Source organism: Carassius gibelio, chromosome B22, assembly GCF_023724105.1.
Source record: "Carassius gibelio isolate Cgi1373 ecotype wild population from Czech Republic chromosome B22, carGib1.2-hapl.c, whole genome shotgun sequence".
In the NCBI taxonomy this organism is placed as follows: domain Eukaryota; kingdom Metazoa; phylum Chordata; class Actinopteri; order Cypriniformes; family Cyprinidae; genus Carassius; species Carassius gibelio.
Window position 1 is genome coordinate 27,690,488 of NC_068417.1, and position 20,810 is coordinate 27,711,297.

A 20,810-nucleotide genomic window follows, 5' to 3' on the forward strand; every position below is an offset into this window, starting at 1 on the left:
TATTACTGTTTTTAACTGCATCCTTGTTGAGCATAAGAGACTTCTTTCAAAAACATGAAAAAATCTTACCAACCCCAAACTTTTGAACAGTTGTATGATATATAATTTAATTATATATTACATTTAATTTAATAACTTGAATATAATTGAATTATAATTTAATATGATTTTATCTCATGTTGACTCTTTTCAATGAACTCATAATAAACAATGACATCACATCTCCATATTTGTTTCATAAAACAAGTTTACCAAATAAACCAGGCTTATTTCAGTTAGTCTGACTTATTTTGAACCAGATCAACTGACAATAAGTCAGACTAACTGAAATAAACCTGGCTTATTTGGTAAACTTGTTTTAAGAAACAGCCCCCTGGTGGATTAATTAATTTATTTAGTATTGTCAACATCAGTTTGAACTCCTGTATTATTGTATTGTGTCCACCAGAGGGCAGGTGAACATCTTAAGACAGCGAAGAAAGAGGGACACACTTCTGTATAATCCGTGGCCTATATTAGACCAGACCTAAAGAAATTGTATTTCTAATGAAAAGTCGTTCAATCCAGTGAATCTCAGTAGAATTAAACAATCAGTAGCCTGTTAATCATCAGCATTACTTTTTATGCTAGCATATGAAAGCATCATCTATGAAGCATTTGGAAATGAAAAGACCTACAGGAACCAAAACGTATTTTTAGTATTTTCCACAGCCTTTACAGTAAGGTTTCCACGTAACGCTCTGTTAGTTGAGTAAACGTAGACTACAAGGCCTATTATTTTTTCCAACCATTTGTCAGCTACAGGGGTCTCACTATAGGCCCTTTATTAGCATTAGAAAAAAGCATTTGCATGCTAATTTTTGAAGTACCAAAGTGACTAAGTGCTGTTATTATTATTATTATTATTATTATAAAACGAAAAACGAGGTAATGGTTAAATATGACACATCAAACATTATGCCATTCTTGACAATCTTGACATTCTTGACTGTAATCTAGGTTTGTTTATATTATAAATCAATATGAATGAATATGATCTGATTGTTTAAAATGTATAAGCATGCACTTACTGTAAGCAGGCCAATGTTTCTTCTTATTAAGGCCCAGTTTCACAGGCAAGGTTTAAGCCTAGTCCCAGACTAAAATGCATGCTCGAGCTGTCTTAACTGAATACAAATTTCAGCTGACATAAAATAAATATCCAGCTGATCTTTCGTTAATGGCAAAAATAATTAGGATATTGAAGATCATGTTCCATTAAGAAATTTTGTGAATTACCTACTGTAAATAGCTATATCAAAACACATGTTTTTTTATATTATTAGTAATATGCATTGCTAATAAGAAAGGACAACTTTTAAGACAATTTTCCTTTCTTTTTTTTTTCTTTTTGCACCCTCAGATTCCAGATGTTCATATAGTTGTCTCAATAAATAAATAAAAAAACTGACCCTTATGACTGGTTTGTGGTCCATTGTCACATATATGGGTTGTCTCTATCTATCTATCTATCTATCTATGGTCTAAATACCTTGGTATTCACACACATATTGCATACTTGAAAATCAAACAAATGTAACGATTGAACTGTCCAAGTTCATATTTGTGTAATGATATGCCATAGGAGTTTGTGTGCGTCATATTTCGTGTGTGCAAGAGCTGCAGTGATTTGTCCAGGCAGCGCGCTCGCGCATGCGCGTACCTCGCTGTCAAGGTGTGGACACGGCGCGAGCGGCAACACAGTGGCGTGCTTTTGGACAAGGAGTGGATGCTTCTTCAAATAAAGCCAGCCGGAAGGGGTGAACGCCGTGCAGTCCGTTTTTAGAAAAGCAGTATGTGCGCCAACGCGGCCCTGGCGTCGGCCTGTGAAGTGCCTGATCTGTGAAGTCTCTCAGCGTCACCTCAGAGCCGAAGTGAAGCACGAAGAGCGCAGGTACAAGAGCGGAGCCGGAACAACTCGCTCTACTGGTCGCGCTCGCTTTGTTTAGCTTCTTCCAAGCGGATTATCTCTGATATCATCTCATAAATGAAGTGACATTTAAAGGGCTAGTTTTAAAGTGCAACCGAACTAAAGAAATGATGACGGACTTGAGGAAAAATAAACTCTTCGTCCTGGTGGACGTGCTGTGTGTTGTCGTAGGTAAGCGAGTTGACCAGTTCATATCGCAACTTAAAAGTGTTTGTTGAATGTTGTTTTATTCATTTCTAACATTTTTTTCTTAACAATATAGACTTATTATGTTACTGGGTTGTTGACCGATAACAGAACGATCCCAAAAAATAATAATTATATTTGTATTTTAAGGTAAACTGGCAATTGTAAATATAAAAGAGACGACTAGATTAGTCAGTTACATTTAAATCAAGCTTTAATTGTCTTTTGATACTTTTTTAATCAGTTTATTTTTCCCCTAACCTTGCATAAGCACACAACCTTGCAAAACTGGCTTTGTACCAAGTTGCAATAAACAATTTTGACATGCTGTCGCCATGTATAATCTCAAGACCAGTCTGGTTTAGCTTTTGACTTTTGTCAATATTTAATATACGTTATCTTACTTAAAAAGCAAATGCTTTAGGCCATGTTCAAAAAAAGTGTCACGATAAGGCGCTTTTTCATGTTTAAATGTGTATTCGGAGGCGTGTTCTGTGTGTGTTTACAAATGGAGTTGCATTCATCCTGGCTTCTTTTCCTGGATTTTGCAACTTCAGGAAGCTGAGTATTTGTTTATGGAAATGCGATCCAAGCCTGTCAGTATTTCCCACAGTGTTTGGCAGGCTGTAGTGCCACAGAAATGTGCCTTTTCTTGCATTTTTGGCTTTATTCGGTGCTTTGCTTGCAGACCGACCATGAGACAAACCCACTGACCATAAACATCCTAACATAGTCACATAGTATTACCCATTACGGAAAATTCGACTTGCCTCAGTGCTGAAGTGAGTGTGAACCAGCTTGACCATCACTTCCTCTGGAACACAGTGTTTTTCTTAACAGCATGAGGTAACCCTGCTTTGACGCTGGGAGATGAAGTTTCTGCACCTGCCCTTTGAAGTTCTTTATTGTGTCTGTGTTCTCCGACCTCCAGCATTGGGTTTCATGAGGGCTAGAACTTGCCCTAGGCAAGATCCTTCACCTTTAGTCTCAGACTACACCTTTACCGTGGTGCACATGTCTCTGTCTAGATGAAGGGACTGATATGAGGTTGTCTGTCCATGTTGTGGACAGGGATTGACAATAGTGTCTTAGTCAAACCACTTACAATGACAAAAGGTTAAACAAACGTTTTAATGTAGTGTCATCTGGTGCACAGTTGTTATAGTTAACGAAGATTAAATCTATTTAAAAAAAAAAAAGTCAATCGAAATTAAGCTGAATTAAAAAATAAACGCATGTTATATGGAAACCTCAATCTTAAAATACACAATAAAATGTTTAATATTTAGTTCGGGACTTAATAAAGGAAGTTTAAGTAATAAAATGACTAAAACTAAAACTGAATCAAGTATAAATTAAAGCCAAATAGAAATATTTGTAATAAATAAACAAGATAAAAAACTATTGAAATGAAAACTGAAAATATAAATAAAATAAATGCAACAATAAATAAATGCTACTTGAATTGATATAATCATAGAGTATAAACAATACTAAAATAACATGAATGTGTTGTAACCATCAAGTAAATAAACACATTTCCGAAAACATTTGAAACGTTTCGAGGTCATTTTGCATTTTTCTTTTTACAAATAACTAGTGCAGGCAAACGATTAATCGCATCCAAGAAAATTTGTTTATGTAGTATATGTATGTGTGCATACAGTATATATTGGAAATATTTACATGTGTATATACAATTATATTTTAATATTTTATATTATATATAAATATATTTAATATACAAACAAATTTTCTTAAATATATACTTGAATGTGTTTGTGTGTGTGTGTATATATATATATATATATATATATATATATATATATATATATATATATATATATATATATATATATATATATATATATATACACATACACACACACACACACACACACAAACAGTACTCACTTATATATTATGTAAAGAAAATCTTTTATTTCGGATGCAATTAATTGTGATTTAATCATTTGACAGCAATACAAATAACGTGATTGAACTCATATCATCTTAACATTATAACATGACGTGTTATCACCTGAACTAATCTTGCCCTGTCATGAAAAGGTCAAATAATCAGATATTTTAAGAGACTTGTTGACCTTCACCTACAGTGATGAGGGTTGCACCACATGACATTGTTGGTTCTCAGATGCTTTTGGAAAGTTTACACACAAAGACCATCAATATTTTTCCAACTTAACAGAATAATTGACAGAAAATGACAATTCTGTCAATAATACAAACCGCATTCAAGAATTCCCCATTTGTTGCAGTTAATGTTTCTATATTGTCTGTTTTCTGATAAAGATAAATTTATTGGAAATAAAGGCACATCTGAGAAAGGTCAATAACTTCTCAATCAGTGTCTCCCATAACTATATATGAGTGTGTATGCATACTTTGGTTTCTGATTGATCTACAAGGAGATAAAAAAGAGCTCAAAGTCCTGTAAATTTGAGACGCTTGGCATTGAGCTAACGAAAGCAAGCACAGGTGGAATTATTCAGTCATTTTCAAATAAATATCAGCCTCTCAGATTGCTTTAGAAACAACAGAAAGTCCCCAGAGTTCAGCTACTGGAGTCTTTCTGTAAGTGTTTCTGGGCGGTAATATCCTTTCCCAGCCCTGAATTTGACATTCAATCCAGCCCACCACCCTCTGCTTCTCTTTTCCTTCTGTCTAAGTAAACTTTCCCTCCACACAAACACCGTCTGGCTTTTGCTTGAGCTCACAGGCGTCTCTTTTACTGTTCCCTCTATGCTAGTATGCTTTGTTTTGTTTTTTTTACATTATCAATCATTCAGTATTTACAGAAACAATACTTGGTAGATCATATTCAGCATCTATTTGAGTCGAAGCTTCAAGATCAATGTTTTACTTCAGTGAAAATTAAATCGATGGGAGTTATCGGTTTAATATAAAGCCAAGCTTTTGGCCCAGTACTGTAGGACTTTCCAGGCCTTTTCTTTTTCTTTTCTTTTTTTTACCAGTAGCTGAATATTTTCAATAAAGCACTTTATTTAATAACTAAAATTGTAATGTACAGTGAAGGAACATTTCTTGTTTCAACAGACCCCCTTTATAGATTGAATTGTATTGGTATTTTGTAATAAAGTATAATTGCTATATTGCTTACAGGGCCTGCATGCAAATACTTTTATCCAAAGTGACTTACAGATGAGGAATGTTACAAACAGTGATTCGTACAAACAAGTTATGAAACATGAATGCCAGAATAAATCACTTCTTCAGCAAAGTACAAGCTAGAACACGCATGTAGTTTACACGAACAAGAAGAATTTATTTATTTTCATGGGTTAAATGCTATGTATGTGTGTGTGTGTATGTATGTGTGCTCAGTTAAAAACTGTAATATTATGACATATTATTACATTTTCTGTTTTTAGAATGTAATTTATTCTAGTGATGTAAAGCTGAATTTTCAGCTTCATTACTCCAGTCTCGAGTGTCACATGATCTTTTATTCTAATGTGCTGATTTTGTGTTCAAGAAGCATTTATTATCAATGTTGAATTTGAGCTGTGCTGCTCCACTTTTGATCAATTTAATGCATCCTTGCTAAATAAAAATATAAATTTCTTAAATGCATTGTATATGCATTGTTTTTGGAAACACATTAGAATTTAAAAAAATAAGCAAGCATGAAACATTTTTAGAAACATTTTAGAAAAAAAAATTTAAGTGACTGCTCTTCAGGTAGAATTGGAAAAATTAGCCTCATAGACCTATTGCCAGACTAATTCCCAAGAACTACTGGCGAAATAATATGGGAAAACGACAAGGAAAAGTTTAGGCTGTTGGAGCTGTCATGCATTATTTTTCAGGTCTTGGTTAAACTTGTTCAGAAAGGACTGCGTGAGATGGCAATTGCAACATCGACAAAATTGTTCAGAAATTGCTCACATCATGAGACTATTAACATAATAACGCTGTTCCATTAATCACAGAAACCTTCTTTAAAGCAAAAACTATTTTGCTAAACACTACAAGCGTACAATTTAGCCTATTTCCCATGCAACGTTATATATTTCCGTAGCTTTCAAGAGCATAAATCAAACACGAGCATAAGCGTGGGGAAGTAGAGGGCTGGGACGGACGGACTCTGCTGTATGGCGAAAGAGAAGAGGAGGAGGGAGGGTTTCTTGTTGAAGTAGGATTCCAGACTCTCCTGCGAGGCTGTATGCTCAGCACATAGCTTCCAAATGAGTCAGGCGGCCTTGCCAAACTACAGCTCAGGGACTGCTGCCGGCAGACAGACCGCCTTCAAAACTCTCACTTAAGGGGCGACAGGATTGTATTTTCGTAACCCTTATGATGGCACTCCAAAAAACACACAAAGAAAGTCCAGAACATCTCATTTTCATCTTCAGAGTAGGAACAGAACGTGATCGTTGTGGGTTCGGCTCGGAAGAACTGGGCTTTGAATGTTGAAATGGAGCCAGAATGGATCAAGGCTGGTGTTGAAAGCTGAGTGTTTTTGTTAATGCACCTTGAAACGAGTTAGGATTCAAGATAAGTCAGTAAAAACAGAGGGTGTGTTTGATAGTGAAAGGTGGTGAACCAATGTTAGGGTGAAGGTCGAAGCCGACCCTAAGAAAATGGGCTACTCCCTGTAGCCAAAACCAAAGACAAGATTTTTTTGTTTTTTTTTGAGTGGGTTTTCCCATTTTTATTTTTTTTCATTGGAAATACACCAACTCATGCGTCCTTGAAACTGCAAGCAGCACAATTCAGATTTACTGTAGGTGTATGAACTAAATGCTCTCATAATTTCAGTTTCTTGGGAAAGCTACACTGTAAATATTAGTTTTCGAAGCCTATTTTTCTTTGTAGTAATCTATGTAGTCAATTTCTGACTGAAAATAGTTTCAAAGTAAATCGTACACCAAAATTTTTTTAGTGTGCTTCGAAACCTTCCAAGTAGTTAAGGAAGAATTGACGATGGGAAAAATAATGCACACCCAAGGTGGTGATGCAAAGCATATTTTTGATAATTCAACAGAGTCAATTGTTGTGTGTATACTACGGTTAACACCACCAGACACAGATCAGATTATATATTTAAAAGTATTCGTTCGGTTTTTGTAATAAAACGCTATTGTGAGTAGGATTAATTTCTTCCGCATCTCATCCAACGCTTCCATTGCTAATTACAAAACGTCATTTTAGACCTAGTAACGGAGAATTGAGCCATTGATAGCAGACAAATGCAGTTAATACAGTTAATAACTAAGCTATGAGAAAGGGAGAGAGAGAGAGTCTGTGAATTAGCATCCCTCTTTTTGAGTAGGCTATGTGTATCTCAGAATTGTTCGGCAGCAGCGTCCCTACTAAAAGTGAAACTTTTAGTTCACTTTCTTCACATTCAGTGCCGTTGCTACCACTCTTGTGAGAAATGTCATGTAGCTTGTCATGTAAACTAATTTACTGATAAAATCGTCAGAGTAGCGCTAACAACGTTATAGAGCATGTTATGTTTCCGTGTGTGCGTCTGTAGGGAGAAAGCGGGAGAAATAGAGTAGGCTCTATGCTGTATGTTTACGTACATTATAAATAGTTATTTTGTGGCAAAACATGGAAATGATCTATTGCTGTTGTAAGACCTTTAATTAATATAACTGAAATCATTTGAAGTGATCTGGAACTGTAATGCGGTCAAGACCTGACTAGAACTATGTTCGCTGTGTGTTTGCCCGATAATAATTGCATATTCTAGAAGTTTCAGCCAATCAGATTCAAGGATTCAACGGCCCAATAGTATGTTAAAGTAAAGCTATGTTCTTAAAGGGATAGTTCACCCAAAAAAATTAAAATTCTGTCATTAATTACTCATGCCATTTTAAACCTGAGAGATCTTCGTTCATCTTTGAAACAGAATTTTAGATATTTTAATGAAATCAGAGAGCTTTCTGGCCCTGCATAGATAGCAACGCGAATACCACACAAGGCCCAAAAAGATATGGACATCCTTAAAATAGTCCATGTGACATCAGTGATTCAACTGTAATGCTATGAAGCTACGAGAATACTTTGTGCTCAAAGAAAACAAAAGTACAACAATAAAAAAAATCATTTTGACAAGTAGCTTGTTGTAAAGTGGTTTAAGCCACTGAATGCTAAAGTTAAAGGAAAAGTTTACTTGAAACTAAATAAGTGCCACTAGGGCCTTTCGCACCAAATTAACATTTTCATAGTACCAGAACTAATTGTGGAACTACCCACTTTTGGGCGTTTTCGCACCACAGGAACTGGATGCAATCTTAGTACCAGACTGTCTTTTTCGAGAAACAAATTAGCTCCTACTCTGGAGCAGGTTCTTACATCCTGGGTAGTACCAAATGTGCTGGTAAGTATACAATGATTGGCGTTTCGAAAACGCCCTCACCCGCCATGATTTAAAATGGCGTTTAAACATACAATATACATTGTGTCAACTTATTTTGTAAGTGTGATGAACAGCAATAGATGGACGGACACTGAAATGCAGGCACTTGTAGCACTGCCAGTTGTCATTGGAGATTCTTAATCTTTTTTTCAGTTCTTTCAAACATTAACAGTACGCATATGTCAACATTTCATCTCCATTATTGTGAAACTCGTGAGAAACAGCAAAAACAGCTCTGATCACCGCATCTTCCATCCTCCTGTTGTTAATGTTGTTCTTTTTTGATGACGTTGTTGAACATCGTGCACAAATGACATATGTCGACCATCTTACGTCACGTCCTAGTACACACTGTTGATGCGAATGCAATCCTTTAAATAGTACTTGGGTAATAGTTTGCGCACAATCCTCCCAGTACTTTAGTACTGTACATTTAGTTTTGGAACTAAAGTGGTGCGAAAGGTCCTATTTTATTAACTCTCACTGTATGACTTTGCTTTCTATGAAATGAACAAAACAAAACATGAAAAAATGAAGGCACTGTCTCTGGTTCCCATTCACTTTCATTGTATCCAGACATTCTGATGAACATCTACGTACGTTCAGTGTAAAAATAACATGAGGGTGAGTAAACAATAACAGAATTTTATTTTGCTGAGAACATTTCCTTTTGTTTACTGAATGAAACTGCTAGTTTCGTCCAGTAATAGCCCTGGCGTTCCTCCAGTGGTGTGAGGGAAAGTGTAACCGTTTCAGCCTCAGATTGCCACCAATTATCCCACATACCGTAACTACACATCGGTTTGAACCAAATAAAGTAACACACTGTTCTGCCCTTCGTATTTATAGTGTTCTTGAAGGAGTGGGCGGATGCTCTAAACAAAGAGAGAAACATGAATGAGGTGGAGACTATAGGACTTCATTTTTGTCTGTGGGACAGGCAAAAGGATGACCTCACCCTCTCGGTTAAGTCACCATGTTGCTTTGTTACAGTTTCTTGAAATGCTGCATTGACCTTATAATTTTTTCCCCCATATTAGGAGCTCATGGATCAAGTCTGATATCATTTGGTCACCCTCATGTTGTCCCAAACCCATCTCATGTAGGACTGTCACAAAAATTATTTTGGGAATCGAGTAATTGGATGAGTATCATGACGATTAATTGGGTAATCTGATAATTTCTCGTGGCAATTTAAATTGACCTAAGCATACAATAGACTTTGAAATGACTTAAAAGACATTATATAATAGGAATGACGAAATTAATATTGCCTCAAATAAAATATCAAAAGCAAGTCAATTAAATAAAACAGTAAAAATAGATAATTTAGTAAAACAATATAAATATAGGCTATGTACACTGTTATATCAAATGCCTGAAGGCACTAATGAATTAGTAATTGTTAATCGTCACGGGTAAGTTTTTTTTTTTTTTTATCAAGTACTTAAATTTAATTGAGGAAACATGACAGTGCTAATCATATGAATTAGCCAGACTTGGAATATAGAGAGCAAGTTGTATGGACTACTTTAATTTGGACCCCATCCACTTTTATTGCAAGTAAAAGAGAGAAGTGTGAACATTCTTAAACTACGTTTATCAAGGAAAAACTACCTGATTGTAAGCAAATGATGACAGAAGTTTTATTTTTAGTGAAATGTTTAGTTAAGAGCTAGAATGCATTGCATTTATTCGCATAGCATGAAGAAGAAAAAAGCATAAAAACACTCATAAAAAGACCTCATTCCAAAATGAGGTCCTTTAATGTTTTACAGGAAATTTCACTTCCTGTACCTTGAAATGGTAAATGGAACTAATTTGTTTCGGGGAATGGTTGAAGGGTGAGGGCTGGTGGCAGTTGAGACCAGGTTAGTTTTTCCTTAAGCACTGCCCCAATACTGCAATATGTTGGGTGTCAAGCACAACTTTCTTCAAGCACATCTCGCCCCCTCACTTCTGCGTGCCACATCTCTCCCTGCAGTCCTGTTTCATTGTGTAATTAAATGAGTGCTGAGCTCGCACCTGCCAACTGAGGCTTTGAACTCGAACCGTTTGAAGCTCTTCCACATTGACCATGTTTAATGTACCTTACACTGACTTGATTCCGTGGGTACACAGTCTGGAAAATATTTTGTGAGTAATATTGATGAATTTCACTGATGAGAACCAGAATACACAGCTCAGCCTTTTTAAAGGTAAAGCTGACAGATTTTAGACTCGGTTCTCAATGCTTCTCGATGTTTTGATTGTGTTTGTCATTACTCAATGACCGTTTGAAATTAAAAAAAGGACTTCTCTGGGGGAGATCTTTTAGTTTTCCATCTTGCAATTTTACTTGTATTTTTGTTTCCTAATAATGTGTCTCAACAGTTGAAAAGTTTGGAGAGAAAAAGGGAAAAATTGGACTGTTTTATTGGGCTTTTATTTTCATTTGTTTGGAGTGTATTCAACTGGCAAACACACAGACAAGGCCAAGCTCAGCTCCAGATCCTCAAAGTGTCTGAATCTCAATGGAGTGATAAAACTGGAGCCATTGTTTTGGGGTCTCTTTAAACAGGATGGTCCATGAGAACTGAGGGAAAGTTTAGTTTTCTTACATTGTTCGTAAAGAATACATTTCCTTAATGGAAACAAAAATACAAGTTTCCATTCAGTAAGCAATTTTTTAGCAAGTGGATCACATCATTTTGAGTAAACTAGTTTGCTAGTAAACAGTTTAAGGTAATGTAACAGTTTTTGTTTTCTTTTAATATAACAAACTATAGCGCATATGTTTTTTTTAAATAACTTTTTTAGGTGAAAAACAAAAGAAAAAAAAACAACTAAGCAAAATGATTTTTTTTTTTACTTTTTTATAAGGTGATAAAAGAAAACATCTGTAACTGTTTTTCAAAAAACGTATTTTGCAAAGTGCATAACAAAAGAAAACAAAATATATTTGTAAATATTTTGGAGGAAAACAGCTCAAAAAAATTAGTTTAGAGTTTTTCAAACTTTTTTTTTTTTTGGTAAGGTGCAAGTAAACTGAGCTACAGTATTGTATGAACGTTGCTCTATAAAAAGCTGGACTATTTTCTTAAACTCAGTGAGCACTTTATTTTTTACATTCATGTTATGAGCTTGTTGTTTGTGTATCTTTAAAATGGACCTTGCAGAATTACAATGATGAATAAACTAGTAAAAAAAGCTGCATCAGTTTGAGGTCCTGTTTCCACTACTGCGTTTTCGATTTGAAATGAAAACAATCCTCGTCTACACTGCATTTCATAAACGATCTCAGATCTATGTATAAGGTCAATTTCCTATAATTCAGATTTCAGACACATCTGCATGGCTTAAAGTGGTTGAATGGACAATCTACCTATACATATCATGTTATTGTTTACACGGTCGTCATGTATACACAGATCAAATGTGTCCAACTATGCCATCGTTTTCAAAAGACTCAGTCTTGGTCCGTTTACACTGAAATGCAACCTCCGAGTTTTTAAACAAAAACGTGGTCTGGAGCGTTTTCAAAAGTCTCCATTTTCGATTGTCGAAAACGCCGGAGTAGTGTAACCATAGCAAAAATTATGCGCTTTAAAACTTAAATGCACTGGTGTAAACGGGGCCTGATTGAGATGAGAGTCTAATTCAGTAGTTAGTTAGTAGAGGTCGACCGATTGATCGTTTTGGCAGATTAATCGGCACCGATAGTTGAATGGTGGAACTATAGTTTTACAAGTTGCGTCTGTTATTTAATAATACATCTTTTAATTTTAAAGTGTCTTCAGTTAACATTAGTTAGGTACTATGAAATAATTAGTGTTATTCATTATTCACATGTTATTCATTTAAAAAGTATGGTTCAATACGTTTAAAAATTGATTTAATCTTATCGGCAGAATCCTTTGACCTGGATTTTTGACCAAATTGTTAATCATTACTCTAAACATTAAAAATTATATTTTCAGTTACATGGAACTTAATAATAATTATTGTTTTTGGGGCAAAGCTACATGAGTGGTATTGTTTTAATAGTGCACCGCTGAGGATCTCAGCTTTCAGGTTTGTCAGTGCATTATGTTTTGTGTGTTTATTGTCACTGTTCAGACCACAGTGTATGGAAATACAGTGTCATTTCAAACACCATAGTTCTTTGTTTTTGGGAATACAAAGACAGTTTTATTTGTTCCTAAGTGCCTCTATGATTTTATTACTCTGTCTGTTGTCATGAGAAAATGAAGCTACTTGTCTCAAGTATACACTGGAACTCAAAATGACTTGTTCTGGATAAGTTATGTTGCACCATTGCATTTCAACTTATTTTTCAAAGATTTTCAAAGTTTCTAAATTTCTAGTGCCAAACTTTTAAATTGCATCAAATTTGAAGAGATTGGTAAAAAAATATATATATATTTTTCTCTCTCCCTATAAACTATCAACAAAAGATGAGTCTGAAGACAACTATAGTAATTTTTCTAAAAAAACAAAACAAAAAACCTTCAAATTGTTGCTTTAACACAAAAAAGACAACATTTTGTTTGGTAAGGTGCAGAGCAAAACAAAACAATCATTTTTAAACATTTGTCTGGAAAAGTATGTTTGTTTTGTAAGGTGCAAAACAAAAGAAGGCATCTTTGTAAAGACTTAAGAATTTTGGTTTGAAGAAAAAGAAAGGTGTAGCAAGTTTGAGCTGCAGTCTTGTGTGAATGGTGCTTTATAGAAATGTTTTTAGTAGTATATTGTATGATTATTAACGAGTCCCTTATGTACAGATTATGAACTTCTTGTTTGTATTTTTTAATGGCCCTTGTAGAATAATATTATACAGATTTATTTTCTAATATGAAAACTGCCTGGCTGAAAGCAGCTCCTTCACATTGAGCCCAGAGTTATATTTGAGACAGACCTGACTGGGGTCTGACTCACAGATCCTCTTGTACATTTTAATACCACAGTGGTATAAAAGGCATTTCTGGTTTGTGTGCTGGAAATACATATTTAGACATGAATCAACTAGAAGGTCCAGAATCCTTGAACATTTTTAACTGCATGTTTTCTACTGATGTAGCATCTTTCTGATATCTCTATAGGTATGTCGTGTTCATAGCATACCTAAAATATCTACACATATGCTATAGATACCATTCAAGCAGAATAATATTTACATTTTCTTGTGATGAAGATATGCAAACTTACTACAACACTTTTACACATCCATTGATCAATAGAAAATGGATTTACAGGAAGTATGATTGTCCTTACTGTTTTCTCGAGTCGCTGTGGTTTAGGATCACATGGTTACTGGGTGATTTTGTAACATTTTATGGATGTCCCAAGGACATTTTCCACTCATTAAAGGATCACGCTGTGACTGCGTTCAGACATATGCATCTCTAGCCACATCAGTTGACTGACTAAGGCGTTGTGGAAAGGATGTCTGGGCTGTGGGTGTGTACAGTCGTGTTTATGGTATGGAGCACAACGTGTTTTGGGTTAAGATGGTGTGGTCAGGTGACTTCCTCATAGCTGTGGGATTAATTTCCGTGTGACTCTTAGGAAAAAAAGAGGTTTACTATAAATAGTCACTGCTTCCATAACAGAGTTCAGATGGTAGTCTAACAGTTGTTTAAAAAAAGATTATGCTGCATTTCATGAAATCATCTGTGATGCAAAAATAACTGCTGCAGTTTTATTTGTGTATATATTGTATTTTGTGTGTGTGTGTGTGTGTGTGTGAAGCATGTATAAATTCATGATTTAATGGATTTAAAATGTTTGTCATGATGAGAAAAAAATTACAAGATGTGTGTATTTTTGTGTGTGTGTGTGTAATTATCTTTTGTAACTAACAAAAAAACAAAGCAAAAAAAAATCAAAAGAAATATGTTTGACTGAATTATATCCAATTATAAAATTACCAAATTGGTTAGTTAAACAAACATACCATGATTTTTAAATATATTATAAAAATATATGCATTCAATTATAAAATAAATATAAAATTGTTGTTTTGAAATTAATGTAATTAGAAATGGTTGAAAATATTTTATTTTATATATGACTCTTTATTTTATTTTTAAATATGGTTCTTGTCGGGTTTCAGGATATTCACCCTTTATATTCTCCACATTAGAAAATAACTAATTTATGAAGCATTATCGCTTTAGATCGCTTTATTTATTCATGTATTTATTCTTTGTCTCATTTCCTCTTTCCTGTAGCTTCTCTGCCCTTTGTGATATTGAATATTGTGTCCCAGCCATACAAGCGAGGCATCTACTGTCCAGACGAGAGCATTAGTTACCCTGTAAAAGACGACACAATCACCAACGTGACAATGGCTGTAGTCACCATCACCTGCACCATCATCATCGTGAGTCCCTCATTCACTGATCTCCGTCATCATCCCATGAGTCACGCGCTGATTCTCAACACAGTGTCCGTTTATTATCCATTTAATTATGCACAACAACACAGAGTTATGTGCTCGCAATATTCATTTCTAAACTGTTACCTCTTCTGTTCTTCTAGATATCTTCGGGTGAAGCATATCTGGTGTACAGCAAAAAAATTCACTCCAACTCTACCTTTAATCGATATTTGTCAGCCATATATAAGGTGCTGGGTCCCTTCTTGTTTGGGGGAGCCGTCAGCCAATCACTGACAGACATGGCCAAGTACACCATTGGGCGACCACGGCCATATTTCTTAACCATTTGTGCTCCCAAAATCTGCAACGGATACATGGCCACGATCAACTGCACTGGCCCCAAAAGTGATGTAACTGAAGCCCGGTATGTTTCTTACTGTATATGTACTAACGGCTTGATTTCAGTTTATTTCTATTGAAACCGTATGTGATTTGTGTGTCGTAGGTTGTCCTTCTACTCGGGTCACTCCTCCTTTGGGATGTATTGCATGCTGTTTCTAGCGGTGAGTGCTACAGCAGCCACAAGCTAATATGGTAAACATTAAAGGGGTCATCAAATTGACCTTGATGTCTTTGTACTATAAAAACATTGTGCAAGTTTCAGAACTTAAAACTATCTTGTTAGTCTAAAACAGCTTCTATTGAAGCCAATCTGCAAAAATGACGTGCCACTTTGACACAATAGTCTGGATAAACACCACGTCTGCAGAAGATTGAGAACTGTTTAGCCCCGCCCACCAATTCACACATCTAGTGTAAATAACAGGAGCAGCAAGTCGTAAGAGAGGCAAACATCCATCTAAGAAGTATGTAGGCTGTCAAACTTACACAACTGTTAGCCAATCAAAGCAGCGGGCGTTCACGACGAGTCTACAATCCGTCAAAACAGAGCGTTCAGATGAGGGGGGTCAAAACAGGACAGAAAATAGCCTATTACTTCTACATGATGAGGGGTTTTTGATGTAAAAATATTGATAACATTATAAGTGGACCTTAGAGAACAATATAAACAAAACAAAAAAAAGAAGCCAGTTCATGATCCCTTTAAACCTTTAACACAGGTTTGGGGGTGGGATTATGTGTTTTTGTGACCAATGGCAGATGGGGAAACCTGTTTGAAAATAGTTATTAATTCTACAGTTCTATTTCAATTTGTCAATGAATGTAATGACATTTACTGGTGCTCAATACATTTTCAAGGCAAAATCTAGTTATTCGATAGGAATCCATGCCATTGGGAATTTCCACAAACATTTTGCATTGTCCAAATTGGTCAGGCAAACTCACCGCATTGTCTGACAGAAGGCTGCTTGGTTTGAAAATGACTGTGTTCATTCATAGCTACATTTGACAATTATCTTTTTTGCCTGTGAAAATTTTTGCTAATATTTCACAGGGCTTGAATTTCGGTGCGGGAATGCGGGGATTGCGCATAATTTAAACCATTCCCGCAATGTTAGCTTTTATAGTGCGAGAAATTCCCGCACAAATATATTTGCTTCATCTCAGAGCAAATGATTAAAAAAATAAATTCACAGATGCGAGAAAAAATGTCAAATTGCCTAGTCCAATTGTCTTTTTATTTTCGAATTTAATTCCTCAATCAGCGCTGGACCGGCATTTTCTGTCTCAGCGCTGAGCTCATAGACAGTAAACGGCGGAGCCCTGGCTGCTGTAGACAGATCATGTTTCACGCTGTCAATGCAGCGGTCTGCGTTGCGCTGATCTTATTCACACTATCAAGTGTAGGTGCAGCATTCTAACATTTTGAGTCAAAATGAGCTGTTTGTGAAGAAATTATCCGCTTCCAAATTGTCGTTGTAATAACGAAACTGAAACATTAAAAAACATTTTGCTCTTTATGGTGTGCGAGTGATAGAGCGAGGCAGCAACGAAGCAACTGATCAGCTTACAGCGTCACAACATTGAATGCTCGGCCGAACAGCTGATCATAGCTGTGCAGGGCGCCTTTAATATTTTTCATCTCCATAAATATATCTATAAATATATCTAGTAATAAAGTTAACGCAAGGGCTAGAAATCAATTCATATTTTGCTGATCCTTCTTGTCATCATGGAGAGCGCAGTTGGTTGCATGGCAACGACAGACGCCACGAGAGTGCAAGCGCTTGTGGAAATGAGACTGCGGCGCGCGCGCCCGAGCTTTCCACTTGTTTGAGCATGTGACTGCGCGTTTCCCCTTGTTTTCTATTCATTATGCGCAGCATATTTCCCGCGCGCACAAACACGGCCACAGACAATGAATTGTTTGGTTAGCGTAGTAGTTTAAATATGGACCGTTGGCTGAAGCGAAAGACAAGTTCGGATGATGCAGATCACGATCCAAAGAAAAAAGTTTTCACTGAAATGGAGAAACTCATTCAGACAGCCATGGTCATACCAGTAGCGAGTGTGTCGTGTGAACGTGGATTCAGCACACAAAACAGGATCAAAACTAAATTCAGAAATTCACTGAATAATACAAGTCTCACAAATCTAATGATCATTTCAGAGCTTGGACCTTCCCTTGAGCAGTTTGACTTCAACAGAGCCATCATCAAATGGAAATAAATGAAGATGAGGAGACAGATGAGAAACTTAGAATAAGTCACATGAAAAAAAGAAATGGAAAAAAATGACTGAAATAGAACTGAAATGTATGAAAGACATAAATACTTATAGTTTAAACTGAGTTCTTAATATCAATTTACGATATCAATATCAAAAGTTAAAAAAAAAGCAAAGAATTGAACTGAACTGAAACACATGAACTGAAATAGACATGAATATATAGCATAGGCCTAGTTTAAACAGAGGTCTTAATGTCAATTTGAAGAGCATGATGTATTTTGTATAACTTTTTTTTTTTTTTTTTTTTTTTTTGTTAACTGATTTGAGAACTGGAAATGCACAATTAATGCATACAAATCTGTAGATATTAATAAATGAACATGATTAAATTAGACAGATGCATCAAAAGTTATTCTCCCCCCCATAATCTTTAGATCCCCCCCATGTGACACATGTAAGGGGGGAATTCCCCCCCAGTTTAAAAAATGAAATTCAGGCCCTGATTTCACTAATATGACTGCACATTAAGGCTTAGTTGGGTGCAATTGTTTTTGAAACACAGAAATGGGAAACAGTGAGGAATATAATGTGTACGCGTTCAAATTTTTGCAGTTATCATTATTCATTATGTTGCTGCAGAGTTTGCAAACGAACTGGAACTAATTTAATGAAACTATCAGAGAACATAACACAAAATAAAAACTAATCTCTGAAATCAGCCAAGACAGGTTCTGCATCATTCGTCCTAGTACAAAATGATTTCCTGATGAATTACAACGCAAACAAACGTACTGCAAATCTTAAAGGCTATTTAGAGAGCCCTCTGAGATAATGCTAACATTTGTTATTTTCCAAAGGCTAAAAAAAAAGTCTAATGAAAGTCACCTCTTCTTCTTTTCTCTCACCAGTTCTATGTTCAGGCCAGGTTGAATGCAAAATGGGCTCGTCTCCTGAGGCCCACTATCCAGTTCTTCCTGGTGGCCTTCGCGGTGTATGTAGGCTACACTCGTGTGTCTGATTATAAGCACCACTGGAGCGACGTGCTGGTCGGGCTCTTCCAGGGGGCGCTCATTGCAATTCTCACCGTGAGTTAACCAATTTTCCCTTTAAAGGGACAATTTACCCCCAAAATATCTGGAAAAATCATTAAAAATATATAAATAAAACATAATATTGTGATTTTATTACTGCAAAACTGCTAACAGTCATTGTCTCTTGCAGGTACGATATGTATCAAATTTCTTCAAGGTCCGTCCTTATCCTCAGTGCTCCAGTCCAGAGACAGCGGACAGTGAGGAAAGGAAAACAAGCTTACGTTTACCTTTAAGCGAGGTGGCGCACAATAACCATGTTTGCTAATCTAGACCTGTGTGAGAGAAATGAGGCCGAACACTACATCTCCCACAAACCACTGGACTGACAGGAGGGGGCGGAGCAAGACTGCAATGCTCACAATGGTCCTCCTTTGAGTGCGTCTTCATTTCTTTTGAATGGCAGAGAACTTTTTATACATATTTAATCAGATTATTTTAATCAGAATTATTTGCTGAGGATGTTGAGGGGTCGGATTGATGTGGTGTATATATACTGGACCAGGTTTTGGACAAAGTCAAGTACGGCATGTATAATCTGAATTATTAATCTAACGGTTGTGTAAATAATGGCTTGCTTTGCTTATGTAAATCGATGGACCCAACAGAATACTGCATTCTGTCGTTTAAAATGTCAGAAATCACTTTTGCTAATATTATGTGCCTTAGTAATCTGGACTGCAAATAGTGAATAATGTAAAAACTAAATTGCTAGGTTATCTTATTGTTCCCCTGTGTTTAAACCTGAAAAAATGTAAACGTGAGATACCACTACAGCATCTGCAAGCCTGTTGTGCATCTTTATATTTTCAGTTTATGCATTTTAAAAAGCTGGCTTTATTGAACTTTTGAATTGTTGTTTTTGCGTTTGTCCAAATTCTTATTAAATATCTGTCATATTATTCTGCTTGTTGGTTCAGTGCTGCATTGTGTTGTTGTTGTTGTTGTTGTTTTTTATTATTATTATTATTATTTAATTTTTTTTATGTTTCAGATTTTCAGATGTTTCTCTTTTTTTTTTTACATGAAAACTCACTAGCCTCAAAATTATGAAATGGAATCTGTTTTGATTACATCTGCATTCTACTAAGAAAATAAATAAAAATACATTTGCATGGTACATTTAATGTTTGCATATCCAGTTAGCATATTTTAATTCAGAAGTCTAATGTCAATACTATGTGTTTATGTTGCGCATGAATTAACATGAATTCAATCCACATGTAAACTTTAGTTTTATATACCGTAAAGGACATATCAGCCAGAAGTGGTTACCAAACACGTTTGATCTTATTTGGTTTGCAAGTGTTGTTTATTTTCGCTTAAGGGCACTTTCCTGTCCGTCTGTCCAGCACTGCGGCAGCCAGGTTTTTAATGTTTCCCATTTTTTCACTCACAGCCATGACTACAAATGAGAGATGGTCAAAATTAGTCAGCTTTCTTTCAAAATGAAGTCTCAAGAGCTTAATTAGTCCTCCAATTACAATCCAATGTCAAGGTGAAGCAATTGAAAAGAAAATGCATTGTTGAATACTCTAATATTCAATTATTATATAATAAATTCAAATGATATGCAGGTGCTTCTCAATAAATTATAATGTCTAGGAAAAGTTAATTTATTTCAGTAATTCAACTCAAATTGTGAAACTCGTGTATTAAATAAATCCAATGCACACGGACTGAAGTAGTTTAAGTCTTTGGTTCTTTTAATTGTGATGATTTTAGCTCACATTTAACAAAAACCCACCAATTCACGATCTCAACAAATTAGAATACTTCATAAAACCAATATTTAAAAAAACATTTTTGGTGAATAGTTGGCCTTCTGGAAAGTATGTTCATTTACTGTACATGTACTCAATACTTGGTAGGGGCTCCTTTTGCTTTAACTACTGCCTCAATTCAGCGTGGCATGGAGGTGATCAGTTTGTGGCACTGCTGAGAGAATGTATGGAAGCCCAGGTTTCTTTGACGGTGGCCTTCAGCTCATCTGCATTTTTTTATAATCTCTTGTTTCTCATCTTCCTCTTGACAATACATCATAGATCCTCTCTGTGCTTCAGGTCTGGTGAGTTTACGGTCCAGTCAAGCACACAAACACCATGGTCATTAAACCAACTTTTCCTGCTTTTAGCAGTGTGGGCAGGTGCCAAATCCTGC

At 35.7% G+C, this 20,810-nt stretch overlaps 1 protein-coding gene across 1 annotated transcript; it reads left to right on the forward strand.

Moving 5' to 3' along the window:
* The first annotated feature begins 1,670 nt into the window (after nt 1–1,670).
* plpp2b (phospholipid phosphatase 2b) lies at nt 1,671–19,552 on the forward strand. Its single transcript, XM_052591207.1, has 6 exons — nt 1,671–2,140; nt 14,780–14,931; nt 15,090–15,352; nt 15,434–15,491; nt 18,468–18,644; nt 18,781–19,552. The coding sequence occupies exons 1-6, from the start codon at nt 2,077–2,079 to the stop codon at nt 18,916–18,918; spliced, it is 852 nt and encodes a 283-aa protein (XP_052447167.1). The 5' UTR covers nt 1,671–2,076; the 3' UTR covers nt 18,919–19,552.
* Nucleotides 19,553–20,810: the final 1,258 nt, after the last annotated feature.

Coding starts and splice junctions, on each gene's coding strand:
- plpp2b (XM_052591207.1), top strand. CDS start 2,077: ATGATGACGGACTTGAGGAAAAATAAACTCTTCGTCCTGGTGGACGTG. Junction 15,353..15,433: donor AGTGATGTAACTGAAGCCCG/GTATGTTTCTTA, acceptor TGTGTGTCGTAG/GTTGTCCTTCTACTCGGGTC. Junction 18,645..18,780: donor CGCTCATTGCAATTCTCACC/GTGAGTTAACCA, acceptor TGTCTCTTGCAG/GTACGATATGTATCAAATTT.